This window comes from Vespa mandarinia, chromosome 6 (genome assembly GCF_050613455.1).
Source record: "Vespa mandarinia isolate Hongniang chromosome 6, ASM5061345v1, whole genome shotgun sequence".
Lineage (NCBI taxonomy): Eukaryota > Metazoa > Arthropoda > Insecta > Hymenoptera > Vespidae > Vespa > Vespa mandarinia.
The window spans coordinates 6,532,620-6,547,500 of record NC_140815.1 but is presented as its reverse complement, the minus strand read 5'-3'; the positions used below and the strand labels follow the sequence as shown (position 1 = coordinate 6,547,500).

General features: G+C 31.0%; 1 protein-coding gene across 2 annotated transcripts in view; it reads left to right on the top strand.

The window, feature by feature from the left end:
• LOC118441015 (inositol 1,4,5-trisphosphate receptor-like) overlaps positions 1–14,881 on the top strand; it is a 33,706-nt gene that overhangs the window by 6,224 nt on the left and 12,601 nt on the right. For both annotated transcript variants that reach the window (XM_085657603.1, XM_085657604.1), the window contains exons 2-21: positions 2,298–2,497; positions 8,125–8,195; positions 8,349–8,464; positions 8,572–8,658; positions 9,163–9,796; positions 9,884–10,095; positions 10,203–10,529; positions 10,606–10,752; positions 10,837–11,138; positions 11,223–11,337; positions 11,409–11,584; positions 11,689–11,844; positions 11,964–12,114; positions 12,242–12,389; positions 12,930–13,275; positions 13,343–13,508; positions 13,596–13,815; positions 13,895–14,436; positions 14,512–14,627; positions 14,720–14,855. In XM_085657603.1, the coding sequence (XP_085513729.1) occupies positions 2,400–2,497; positions 8,125–8,195; positions 8,349–8,464; positions 8,572–8,658; positions 9,163–9,796; positions 9,884–10,095; positions 10,203–10,529; positions 10,606–10,752; positions 10,837–11,138; positions 11,223–11,337; positions 11,409–11,584; positions 11,689–11,844; positions 11,964–12,114; positions 12,242–12,389; positions 12,930–13,275; positions 13,343–13,508; positions 13,596–13,815; positions 13,895–14,436; positions 14,512–14,627; positions 14,720–14,855 (4,266 nt within the window). In that variant the 5' untranslated portion in view covers positions 2,298–2,399. The remainder of the gene's footprint in view (positions 1–2,297; positions 2,498–8,124; positions 8,196–8,348; positions 8,465–8,571; positions 8,659–9,162; positions 9,797–9,883; positions 10,096–10,202; positions 10,530–10,605; positions 10,753–10,836; positions 11,139–11,222; positions 11,338–11,408; positions 11,585–11,688; positions 11,845–11,963; positions 12,115–12,241; positions 12,390–12,929; positions 13,276–13,342; positions 13,509–13,595; positions 13,816–13,894; positions 14,437–14,511; positions 14,628–14,719; positions 14,856–14,881) is intronic.

The following is a 14,881-nucleotide window of genomic DNA, read 5'->3' as shown; positions in this document are numbered from 1 at the left end:
ATACCCTAGGAACATCTGTCAGTTTGCTTTACTCTTTTTACATTCTAATATATAACGTCTTAGTGCATTTATTGCGAGAACACGTATGTCTGTATACGTATATATACATTTATATATATACATATATATATATATATATACATAAAGTAACTAAGTACGTATGTATGTATGATTATGTATACAAGGCGAAAATTATATCTCGTTACGTTTCATCGAGTAAGGCGAAACGCGTAGCATAAACGTTTCACGATAGAAAGAACTCAATCGATTGTTACAGAACCATCTTGTTAAGAAATCTTTTACGTGGAACAAACATGCATTTAATTAATAATGATTTCTTCAAGTTTATTTTCCGTACTCTTTCTAAGATCTTTTTTTTTTCTTTTCCTCCTTTTTTTCCCCTCTTTTCTCTTCTTTCTCTCTTTTCACCGTACTTTTTTCTCATTTTCTAATTTTCCCTTTTTTCTCTTTCTCCTTTGTTACGCTTTTTGTATTTTCTTTTTCTTGTTCTTTATACTTTTTCCTTTCTTGTTTATTTTTTTTTTCTTGTTTCTACTTCTTCTTCTTCTTCTTCTTCTTCTTCTTCTTCCGCTTCTTCTTCTCATTTTCTCTATTTCTAAATCAAAGAAATGAAATGCAGGCAAAACGCATTCGTCTTCTACGCGAGTTGCTAATTACGACTGTGCTACGACGTCTAACATCAAACTTTATCACGTGCTTAACATTTCCCTCGAGACTCTTGGTCACGTGTATGTATTATGGCTCAAGTCATTCATTATGCAATATGTACGTATTTTACACGCTTTAAGCGTGAACTCTGTGCAATAAGAAAGTGTTTCCTCAATTTCGATTATTTCGACATTTTTGGAGTTTTTTCTGTTTTTTTTTTCTCTATCAAAGACTATTTCATTGATAATCTTGAGAGAAAGAGAGAAAAGAAAGAGAGAGAGAGAGAGAGAGAAAGAGAGAATAAGAATGAGAGAAAGAAAAAATATTGGATAAAAATCCTTTGTGTTTTGATAATGCACATTGATCATGTAGATTGATAATTGGGTCTCATTCGAACGAAAATTAGTTGACTGTTCGTGACGTTCACACATCCATTGTAAATTCATCCTTCGTTATGGTGATTTCTCATTCATAATTTAATCGTTTCTCTTTCTCTCTCTCTCTCTCTTTTCTTTCTGCAGTCCCGTTCAAATAGATTCGTATGTACGCTATGTGGTCACACTTTGAAAGACATTAGAAAGACATGTTTAAAATACTCTTGAGTCATAAATACTGATACGAACTTGCATTGACATACAAAATAAGAAAAAAAGAGAAAATAAATTGCTCGTAGAGAGTAGATAAGATCATTCATCAAATTTGCATTTTTTATTACGCGTAGGAGATTACGGAAAATAGAATTTGAAAGGAACTTTTAAAGCTTGAACGTTTGATTCTAGTGAATGAAATGATTGTGACGATTTTTCAAAAAATTAAGAAGGAATTATTATCAACTAGGAGAATGTATCTTGAATAATTTTTTTCTTCTTCTTCTTTTCTTTTTTTTTTTTTTTTTTCCTTTCTTTTTTTAAGGTCACGAAGGTAGGACGCAGTATTATTTGCGATTTAAAAAAAAAAAAACAATTGTTCTTTAAAAAAAACTTGTGATCCCTTGTGAAACGAATAGCCTTGTAAAAAATTAACCTTGAAAGAACATTTAATTCTTTAGCATTATTGTGAGCTTATAAGCGAAGGTTAAGGGTCAGATAAATTCAAAGCCGACCTCGTTGCGGTCCATTCGATCGTTTGGTCGGTCGTTCGCGTCCGATAAGCCATTCTTAATCTACGATACTTTCGTTCGTCGTATCCTACATGTACATAATTTATATAGACGAAAATTGAAATAGCTCTCATAGAGATATTTATTTCTCTTTCTCAGGGATGAGAGAAAAGTAGTAGTAAGTAAATGGTTTAACGATCGTGGATAAAAAAGAAAAAAAAAAGGATCAAAGATTGATAAACGAAAATACAAGTTGAAAAGAATTTCATTTGAATGATTTCAACGTAACAGAAAATAATCATGTTTATCCAATATATAGAATATTTTAAATTGCATCAAATCATTGATGCAATTGGTATTTATAGAAAATATGACGAATTTTCGATCATATTGTATATCGAATTTATATATGTTTATCCGTTAATGAATAATTATCTTTCGGTGAGATCTTTCTATTAATAATAATCTTCTCTCTTTTTTTTTTCTTTTTTTTTTTTTCTTTTTTATATTATTTTTTTTCTCCTTTCAGGTGTCGCCATGACTAATTCGATCGGCTAAAAGTTGTAGTGATCGAGGCGTTTACCTCTGATTTCGAGGTATTTGGAAACACGCGAAAGAAAAGCGCTGCAAAATGGGTGAAATTCTTGGTTCGGCGAGTTTCCTCCATCTCGGCGATATCGTCAGTCTCTACGCCGAGGGAAGTGTTTCAGGTTTTCTTTCAACATTGGGGTAAGTGGATTGTGATGATAGTTTTGAACGGATTAGAACGGGTAGATACGATTTGCTGGCCGAATGCGCAACATTTTTCTGCTCTTTGTATACTCGATCGATCGTAAAGAAGCCGTAACCAACGACGTTGTTCTAGATGGCCGTGAACTTCCTTTTTTTAATTATCTATTATTACTATTGTTTTAAATACGATCACGATTTTTTCCCTTTCCCCCCCCTTTTTTTTTTTGCTTTATTTATATAACACGAGAATGAAACTTTATCTAAATGTTGCTAATCCATCTATGTACTTATCGCGGCGATATTTGAGAAGAAGAAAGTAAAGAGGAAAAAAAAAATTCTCACAGATAATATCCACTTTTCCTAATCCGTTCGTAGTCACTTAGATATTTACTTAACACGATTTACTTGGATTTGCTTTCAAGTAGTTTGCTCTTCGTGCCTCTATCTCTCTATCCTCCTCCCCGTGTTTAATCTTTTACGATGGCAATTTAAATGATAGACCGGACCCTATCGTTCTCGTTACTTCGTGATTTTCTTAAATAACGAAATCGTGGAATTAATGACAGAGATGTAAAATTCTAACTATCAGGAAATATTTACGATTGAAAATAAATTCCTTCTTTTCCTATTTCTTCTTCTTCTTCTTATTTTCTTTTTTTTTTTTTACTCTCATTTTTTTCTTTTTTTTTCTAAATCTCATCGGCTTATTTTCTCTCAGGCCGACTGTAAAAATTATAATCAATCGCTCGAACGTGACGTTTTGATGAATATTTGGATTTCATTTCATTTTATTTTCTTTTCTTTTTTTAAACGCATATACGTCATAACGACGCATCAGATAGTTTTTATTAGATACAAATAATAAATAAAGAAATAAAGAAATAAATAATCGATAGCGTGCCTTTTTAGTTGATAATGATTCCGGCAAAGCGTCCGAAAAGGGAAGAGAGAAATCGAAAGTCATTATGTGTTTGTTTCGATTCAATTAATTTTATATAATTCCCGATGGAATTCTACTCGGTCACCCCAAGTTAATCGGATTCGTTACCAGGATATTCGTACGTCGATACATTGTTCATACATCATATCTGCCCACTGTTTAAATTAACGTAGATTACAATCTCCATTAATCTTAACGATCGATTGATCGATTGATTGATCGATCGATTGATCGACCGATCGATTGACAATAAAGCGGATCAAAACGAACGTTAATTTATCGAAAGCATTTATTTATCGAAAAGCTTCAATCCTGTTTGTAATAGAAAGTAAATAGATAATTAGATAGGTAGGTAGGTAGGTAGGTAGATACTGCGTAGGTAGATAGGTGGTGGATAGGTATATAGAGTTAAAAATATTGCTTTAGTTTTATTTACATACCCGGTCGATGAAATAATACATTATTTATTTTTATTTTCAATTTTTATAACGTTCTTCTCTATCGACAAGATTCACGACGACTCAAGCGCATCGTAAATACTCGAGCTCTTTCTTTCTTCTTTCATTTTCCTTCAGTTTATTTATTTATTTATTTATTATTTCTTTTTTTTTTTTTTTTTTTCGTAAGACCAGATAAATATTTTTACATTGGAATTTTGCAACGCGTAGCAGCTTTATTTACCACACGTTCATGTTTCCGCTATGTTTATTATACACGCATACATACACGTATTCTGCATTATATATAAATCGTGCTAAGAGGAGATGAACGGAGGCGTCGTAAAGATAGGATGTCGATAACGGGGAGTGGCAATAAAGCGATCTCTTTGTAATCAACCTCTTCCCGTACTTTCTACGCTCGATTACAAAGTACTAACGAGAATACTTTAAGTTGAAAGAAAATATGATGAGAACGTGTCGTTTGTGTACATCGTGAACGTGTAGCATATATAAGCGATAATGGCTAATAAAAATAAAAGAAAAAAAAAAAAAAAGAATAAAAAAATAAAAAATAAGTAGAAGAAAGAAACGAAAGAAATATGAATGATAATTAAATATTTATATCGATGATGAAAATTTTTATGTGTTACAAGGCAATTAGTTTAATTTGTGAAGAATAATTTTTAAAGAAGATGTCTCTGATGAAGATAAAAAAAAAAAAAAAAAAAAGAATTTTTCATAATCGTTTCGTCATCCTCAGCTAATAGCTTTTTTTTTCTTTTCACGGTGCATTATTTGCACACGTTCTTTTGGTGAACACGGAGGGGATGAAAAGGGGTTGGGGAAAGGACATATAAGTGATTTAAGAAAATAGGTCGGGTATACTTTGCTCATATCGGCAGCATTCACTGGTGTATGAATGAGTTCTTAAATAAGATCTTACCAATACTATCGTAAATCTCATTTGTTCAATAAGTCTTTCCTATTAGATACAATGTAGATTCTCTCATTATTCTCGTCGTCTCATAGTTATATACACATTTGTCTATGGACTTTGCATTTATCTATTTGAAAAGTATCGTGTTTTATGAGTTCTCCAATGAAAGAGAATATTTTTCAAATGATCGAAACAATGAGAATAATGGACGATTCCGTTCGGTCGAATTTGACGTAACCTTATTTGAAAGTTACATACAATGGATAAAATCCATTGTTTTCGTCGTTTGTTAAAAATTAACAAATTCGTAGTGGCGGCGGTGGAGGGTGGGAGGGAGGGAGAGAGAGGGCTGTTTTTTCCTTTTCTTTTTTTTTTCTCTCCTTTAACATATTATCGTATTAAAAGATGAAAATGAAAAAAATTTTGTTTATATCGCCAATCATAAGATATTTTGTTGAACATTGTGTCTTCCAATTTCCATTTAATTACTATGTTTGACTTTTGTTAATCATAGTATTATAGATCATGCTAGATACTTGTCCGTTGTCAATGACAGTACGTAAGTTTGGCGCGCACTAATTTGGCGCAGCTGAATAGGACATAATTAATGTCAGCGGGTGAATACTAGGTTACGCTCGAAATTGGAGATTGTCAGATATTCCAATATCTCTCACTACTTTCTCTGTCTATAGGTTAAAGTTATTACGTCGTTGTTAATTATAAGCTATGATCGAAACATCGAGATATTTTTATTTTCGATTTCTTTTCTCTCTTTCTCTTTCTTTCTTTCTTTTTCTTTTTTTTTTTTTTTCTTTTTTATAATAAGTTATCGCATTATATTATTTTATGTCGTGTGTAGCGAAATTCGACCTTTCGAATAAACAACATTAATTACATAATTATATAATTCAACGTTTTCTTTTTTTTTTTTTTTTTTTTTTCTTTTTTTCTTTCTCCTTCAATTTTACCAATACCTAATCTCAGAGTTTGTAACGTTGACTTTTCGAAAGTAACTTTATTCGCGTTGCCCTCTCGGAAGCTCGCCCGTCATTTACGAAGGGATTCATTTGTGGTTTTATTCGCGCTCGAGTTCGTCTTCCGCTCTATTTCCGGTGCCTTAACACCAGGCACAACATCGTCGATGATAATCCTCTCTGTAATCGCAGCAGCATCAGCCTGTTACACATATCGTATATATTATATGCCTATGTATGCATGTATGTATGTATGTATATATGCATCCATGCATGCATGCATACATGCACGTATGTACGTATGTATATATGTATGTATGTATCTATGTATGTATGTATGTATCTATGTATGTATATATCTATGTATGTATGTAGCTGCATCCTTTCTCGTCACACGTTTCTAACGCGATACGTCGCCAGAAATAACAATATATCGGTTTTTGCTCACGTCGCTCTTTTCCTTCGATATCCGATCTTCCCTTATCTCTATGCAATATCGTTCGGTGTCATTTCATCCGATTTATTTACATATTATTATAGTTACGATTATAAAAAAAAAAAAAAAAAAAGAAAAAAGACGAAGAAATAGAAGATAGATGTATTCTATTCGTACAATATTAATATCCAATGAATACTTTGTGATAAATTTTCTCGGTAGAATTTATCAACGACTGGTTGGTAACACCGGAAGAGGAAATTCCTCTTTGATATATATATATATATATATATATATATATATATATATATCAAAGATAATATGATATATATATATTATATATTATTTTTTTTTTTAAGTACTTACTACTGCGTATTTCGTATATAATAGCTTTATGTAATTGAAAAACGCCTTGTACACTCGTGATATTTTTTATTTCTTTTTTTCTATTTTCTTTTTAATTTTTATTTATTTCCGTAAATGAAAGTCCTTTTTCTGGGATTGATATTTTTTTTTTCTTTTTTTTTTTTCTTTTTGTTTTTTTTTTTCCATTCTGTCTCCTGTTAGCGTTTATTAAAGCGTTAAATTGTAAATCCATCGTATTAATGTACGGAGATTGGATAGGCGATATAAATAGAGTTTTCATAAAGCGTAATTTTTCCTTTTTTTTCCTTCTCCTTCTTTTTTTTCTTTTTTTCTTTTCTTTCTTTTTTTTTTTTTTGTTTTTTATCTGCGAAGAAGAAGAAAATACCTGATGAAATACGATACGATAAACAGTCGATATGTTATATTAGAAATGTCATAGACCGGGTCAACCTTTGGAAAAGAGCTTTAAGTGTTGAGTGAGAGAACCCTAAACGCAATCTTGTTAGTAAACCAGGTGAAGCTTATATATTCTCTTGTCGAGCGTCAACAAACAATATGTTTACGGATAGTTATTGTGTTCAAAGAAAATACCTTACATAGATAGGTATATATATATGTATATATATATGTATATCGTCACTGTGCGCATATCCTCGGCACGGTTTAATAAAGCATGAAATATAAAAGGATCGATTTAAATTGAAAGCGAAGAAAACCTGTGGTTTCTTTTTTTTTTTTTTTTTTTCCCCCTATGGGATATTTAGAAGTAGATATTCCTGAAAAGAAACAGAGAAAAAAATTTCTATTTCAAGGTATTTCGGATTTAACGTTTAAAAGCGTCAATTAGTTTATTACCTCGATATTTGAGATATCATAGTTGGAGATCGACGAAGTGATGACTCAATTTGCACGTTGACTTGAATAATAGATCCATCTAACCGTGTGTAATTATATTTAGCTATCTTAAATGATCAACTATTGAAAAGTATCGTATGTAATATTATATTTGTTGTATATTACGTGACGCGTTCAATAGCGATATTGCATTCGAAAAAAGTGTTCGATCGAAAATTTTAATAAAATTGAATTATTATATATTATCGAACAAATGGAATAAAAGTTAATCGAATCGTTAACGTTCCGTTTTGTAAATTAATATAATGTATTTTATTTTTCTTTTCCCTTTTTTTTTTCTTTTTTCTTTTTCTTTTTCTTTAATATGAAAATAAATATAGCCATTTACCTTCTAGTTTACGATACACGTAAATCTATAAGTTCACGTACCATTTCTCGTACAGCTTTAAAGCCCGGGGAGAGATGTAGCCTTCCCCAATATTGATCCACAAGATGGTTTCATTCCATCTGGACCACGTTTATCTAACGACAATTTTACTATTGCAATATCTAATAATATTTCAATGTAATTCTTTCGTTATTCACGATCGTCATGTAACAATGTTTCGTTCGTATTGATATGTTTCTTTTCTTCTTTTCTCCTTTTTTTTTTTTTTTTTTTCCTTTCTTCTTTCAGATTGGTAGACGACAGGTGCGTCGTATGTCCCGAAGCTGGAGATTTGACGAATCCACCGAAAAAGTTCAGAGGTGATTATTTATTAATTGATCGATGAAATTATTTCGTTTAGATATAAGACAGTATATAATATAAGGAACGTTTTGATATCGCCCGTGGTTTTTTTTCTTTCTCTTTCTTTTTTTTTTTTTTCGTTTTTTCTTTTTTTCCTTTTTTTTTTTTAGATTGCCTCTTCAAGATATGTCCTATGAATCGTTATTCCGCCCAAAAACAATTTTGGAAGGCGGCAAAGCAAAGTGGCAGTTCGGGTACAGACGCTGGATTATTGAAAAGACTTCATGTAAATTGCTCATTTTTTTTCTTTTCTATTGATTATAATTAATGATTAATCGTTTATAGATGTAATAAAAATAACACGAGGAATATTTTTCATTAATGATTATATAGCATGCCGCAGAAATCGAAAAAAAGCAAAATGAAACAGAGAATAAAAAATTATTGGGCTCCATCGTCTCTTATGGCAATGTTGTTCAGGTAAAATATTTCATTTTATTATATCATTATATGTTCTTTCAATAATTTCCTCCCAAACGATTTCTCTTTCTTCTTACTATAATAATAGTAATAACAATAATAATAGTAATAATAATAATAATAATAATAATAATAATAATAATAATAATAATAATAATAATAATAATAATAATAATTTCGTCTATCGTATTGGACCCTGAAGAAGACCACAAATAGTATTAACGATTAATCTAATTAACATTGTACGATAAAGTAAGGGTACTCTCGACGCATTCAGGCGATTTTATTAGATTTTGTCTCTTGGAAAATGTTCCTAGAGGCGTCATACCTTCATTGACAAAGATATAACGTCACGATATACGAGAACAATCTTCTCTTTGTGTCCCTATTAAAATACGTTCATCGTTCAATATATCCTTAAATTAATATTTTTACAAAATTTTAACCTGTATAAATTTATCGATGTTCATTGTACTTATATATATATATATATTTTTTTTTCAGCTTTTACATTTGAAGTCAAATAAGTTTTTGACTGTTAACAAGAGATTACCTGCGCTTCTTGAGAAGAACGCAATGAGAGTATATCTAGATGCAAATGGGAATGAGGGTTCTTGGCTTTACATAATGCCATTTTATAAATTGCGAAGTGACGGAGATAGCGTAGTAGTTGGTGATAAGGTGATATTAGAACCGGTGAATGCTGGTAGACAAGGGCTTCACGTAGCGGCCAATTACGAGCTCAGCGATAATCCTGGATGTAAAGAAGTGAATGTCGTTAATTCGTCAACATCCTGGAAAGTGACACTTTTTATGGAGCATAGAGAGAATCAAGAGGAGATACTTAAGGGCGGCGATGTAGTTAGGCTCTTTCATGCCGAGCAGGAAAAATTTTTAACGATGGACGAATATAAAAAGAAGCAACACGTTTTTCTTAGGACAACAGGAAGGACTAGTGCGACTGCTGCTACTAGTAGTAAAGCATTATGGGAAGTTGAAGTCGTACAACATGATCCCTGCAGGGGTGGAGCAGGACATTGGAATTCTCTTTTTAGATTCAAGCATTTAGCAACGGGTCAATATCTTGCCGCTGAGATTGACACAGACGAGCCTTATGAGACAAGTAATAGCAAGCGTGGTAAGATACGGATGTTATTCATGGAATCGTTGAAAATCTCAAACAAATAGAGATTATAATAACAATGTTCTTTTTTTTACTTAATAGATCCTGCTGTTCAAGTTTATAGATTGGTTTCAGTACCACACAGCAACGAGATTAGTTCTTTATTCGAATTAGATCCAACCACATTAACGAGGGGTGATAGTTTAGTACCTCAATCTTCCTTCGTTAGGTTACACCATATATGTACAAATACGTGGGTTCACTCGACGAGTGTACCGATTGACAAGGATGACGAAAAGCCAGTAATGTCAAAGGTATCGCATCGCATATATATATCATTTTTCATTTATTATTTTATATGAGTCTCATACGTCGTTCGTCCGTAATTTTGAATGTTAACAAATTATTTCTCACTTGTAAGGTTGGTTGTGCGTTAAACAAAGAAGACAAAGAAGCTTTTGCATTGAGATCTGTATCACCGGTAGAGGTACGAGATTTAGATTTTGCAAATGATGCCTGTAAAGTATTGGCATCTATAAATTGTAAATTGGAGAAGGGTACGATTTCTCATAATGAACGGAGGGCCGTAACTAGTTTATTGCAAGATATAGTTTATTTTATTGCGGGATTAGAAAACGAGCAAAATAAATCCGAGGCTTTGGAGTTAATCGTAACGAATGCGGTTAGAGACCGACAAAAATTACTCCGAGAACAATATATTCTGGGTCAATTATTTAAGATACTTCAGGTATTGTAATATTATCAGAGTATCAAATATAATGTGTTTGTGTAAGGCTGTATGTGCTAAGAAATAAGAATTTCAGGCACCATTTTTAGAGTCGGCCGAGGGTGAGGGACCATTTCTTAGAATAGAGGAACTTAATGATCCAAGACATGCACCGTACAAATATATGTTTCGATTGTGTTATCGTATACTCAGACTGTCCCAACAAGATTACAGGAAAAATCAGGTACATTTAGAACGTCGATCGGCAAAATTGTTTATTTCGATTATTCATATATTTATGATATTTAATTAAAACGTTTGATATTAGGAATATATTGCCAAACATTTTGCTTTCATGCAAAAGCAAATTGGATATGATATTTTGGCAGAGGACACGATCACAGCACTTTTACACAATAATCGAAAATTATTAGAAAAGCATATTACAGCAGCCGAGATCGAAACGTTCGTAGGTCTTGTAAGAAAAAATATGCATAATTGGGAATCCAGATTTTTAGATTACTTATCGGATTTATGTATTTCCAATAAGAAAGCTATTGCCGTAACACAAGAATTGATATGTAAAAGTGTACTCAGTGAAAAAAATAAAGATATTTTGTTAGAGACCAGGCAAGAGAAATTGTTCATTTAATTTATATTTATATAATTAATTTAATGATAATGGATATACGAATGAAATTTTGTTTCTTATAGGATGATGAAGGTTAAAACTGAAATGAAAATGATCGATCAAAAGCAAGACAATGATGAGTCTCAAGTAATCGTTAAAGAAAAAGATGAAGTATATCTTTTTTGGAACAATGCAACGGTTTGTAATTTTCATTGAACTCATATAATGCGTAAAAATATATATTGTTTATTTATTAATTTACATTATAGAAATCAAAGTCTTTATGCGAGCTATCGAAGAACGCTAAACTGGGTAATTTACTGGGACCAGCAATTTTGGATTATTACAGACATCAATTGAACTTATTTAGCAATATGTGTCTTAACAGGCAATATTTAGCGCTTAACAATTTATCAACGCATTTGGATATAGATCTCATACTTAAGTGGGTTTATTAGCGTCTATTGTAATTATTCGATGATTACATGGAATTATAATTTTCTTTTTTTTTTTTTTTTTTTTTTTTTCATAATTGTGAACTTCTTTTAGATGCATGGAAGATGAAAATGTACCATATGAATTACGTGCCTCATTTAGTCGACTTATGTTACATCTTCACGTGGATAGAGATCCACAAGAACAAGTGACACCAGTGAAGTATGCCCGTCTTTGGTCCGAAATTCCATTGAAAATGAGCATTAATGAGTACGTGATGAAATTAAGATGTCTATTTATATTGATTTTAATTTTTTTTTTTTTTTTTTTTTTTTTTTTTTTTTTTTTTTTTTTTATATTTGTTTATCACAAATTCTTAAATATTTCAGTTATGATACAAATAAAATGCCCGACGAAAATAAAGAAGCTGTTCGCGTAAAATTTAGTTCGACCATAAAATTCGTGGAAGATTATCTCTGCAATGTTGTTGCAAAGATGTGGTCTTTTGCAGATCAAGAACAAAATAAGCTTACGTTTGAGGTAAATAAAATTCAATTTATTTGTGACATATTTCTTGTCTATAATAATAAAAATTATTAAATAATTATGTGCATTTTAGTAATATAATAAATGATGTTCTTTTTTTTTCTTTTTATCTTTTTCACAGGTGGTTAAATTAGCACGCGATTTAATTTATTTTGGATTCTACAGTTTTAACGATCTGTTAAGATTAACTAAAACATTATTAAGTATCTTAGATTGTGTCTCTGAAAATGATTTCATTGATGGGAAAATACCAACCGGAGAAATTGACTGTAAGTTTATTTATATATTATAAATATATTATTGTAATATATTTAACATAATTTATATGAGATCGGTATTTGAATTATATAATTTTTTTTATCAATAATCCTTACTCCCTTATATATTTTAATTGTATTTTCCTGTATTATTTGCATGACTGTAAATTTGATATTTTAATTGATATTTCATGAAACCTTGACATACAGTTGTATATATTTTCTCCCTAATCATCCTTTTGTTTCTGTAATGTATTATCCAATAATATATGTAACTAACTACCTGATTTTCTGAATATTTCTTAGCTGAGTCTATGGATTCTGAAGAGGCAGGTAATATTCTATTAGGTCCTATAAAATGATAATTAATGTATACATAATAATCATTCTGTTTATTAGTAGATTATAGATATATTCGGCCATTATATTTACACGTGTGTTATTAAATGTATTGTAATGTGTTAATTGTTATTGATAAAATGAAATTAATTTATTAATAAATTATACAATAAAAATTTTCTATATTAAATAACGTACCGTGTATTTTAATAGCCGAAGGAGGAGTTCTCAGATGTATTGGAGATATGGGTGCTGTGATGACGAGTTTAACTTTAGGACCGGCTGGACAAGTATTGGCTGGAAGTACATCTCCAAGGCCAAAGATTACTTCAAAGAAAGAATATCCCTTGGTGATGGATACCAAATTAAAAATAATTGAAATACTTCAGTTTATTCTCGACGTTCGATTGGATTATAGAATTTCTTGTTTATTGAGCATTTTCAAACAAGAATTTGATGAAACTGAAAAAGCTTCTGGTCAAGACTTAAGTCAACTTTGTCAAAAAACCATCGATTTGGAATCCATTGGAACACAAGCCGAAGGGATCTTTGGAAGCAGGTAAATTCTATTATATTTTAATGATAAATCTAATAAATTAATTATTTAAAAAAAATATGTTATTTAGTGAAGAATGTGTGGCGTTGGATCTAGATGGTCTAGGTGGAAGAACATTTTTACGCGTTTTACTTCATTTAGCAATGCACGATTATCCACCTTTAGTATCTGGAGCTTTGCATTTATTATTTAGACATTTTAGCCAAAGGCAAGAAGTATTGCAAGCATTTAAACAGGTTTGTCACTTGAATATAATGTGAAATAATTTAATGTTTTATTAGGACTTTTTATTATAATCAATTTATTGTCATTTCAATTATTAGGTACAACTTTTAGTCTCAGATAGCGATGTTGAATCTTACAAGCAAATTAAGGCAGATTTAGATGTTTTACGGCAATCAGTTGAGAAATCTGAACTTTGGGTGTACAAGTCAAAAGCTACAGAAGAACACGGAAATAAAAAGAAAAAAAGTAAAGAAGACGAAGAGGACTCTTCAACGCCTCGTAAAGCACCACCGCAATTGTCTACGTCCGATAAAAAAGGTTTCTTTGTCATATTGTTTACATTAAAATAATCCTTTTATGATTAAATTAAGTTTTTAATTTAAATGCGTTATTAAAGGATCAGCGATAGATTTGGATATTGGTCCGCCATTAAGCGTGGATCAAGCTGAGGAATATAAAAAAATTCAACAAATATTAATACGAATGAATAAACTCTGTATCCAAACAATACCAGGCGGACAAGTAAAGCCACGTAAACACGAGCAAAGACTTTTGCGTAATGTTGGTGTCCATACTGTTGTATTAGATTTATTGCAAGTACCTTTTGACGATAAAGAAGATGTTAGAATGAATGAGCTAATGCGTTTGGCACATGATTTCTTGCAAAACTTTTGTCTGGGCAATCAACAGAATCAGGTTCTGTTGCACAAACAATTGGATCTATTTTTAAATCCTGGTATACGAGAGGCACAAACAGTATGTAGTATTTTTCAAGACAATTCTACTCTTTGCAATGAAGTGAGTGTTAAAGTGATTCAGCACTTTGTTCATTGCATAGAGACACATGGGAAACATGTGCAATATTTAAGATTTCTTCAAACTATCGTGAAAGCGGAAAATCAGTTTATAAGAAAGTGTCAAGAAATGGTGATGCAAGAGGTGAGCTATATATAATATTTATTTAATCGCAATGAGATATTTTAACAGTAGCATAACAATTTTATTTTTCTTTAGCTTGTTCAAGCTGGAGAAGACGTTTTGGTTTTTTATAATGACAGAGCTTCGTTTAATCAATTTGTGGAAATGATGCGATCTGAAAGGCACAGAATGGATGAAAGTAGTCCACTTAAGTAATTGAAATGAAATTTAGTTTATTTAATGGAATTAATTTTCAAATAGCATAGAAATACCTTCAATAACACTTTTATCATTTAAATTTTAGATATCACGTTGAATTGGTAAAGTTATTAGCTTGTTGTACTATGGGTAAAAATGTTAATACTGAAATCAAATGTCATAGTCTTTTACCATTAGATGATATTGTTGCTATGGTATCACATCCAGATTGTATACCAGAGGTAATAACAATAATATGTATATGTTA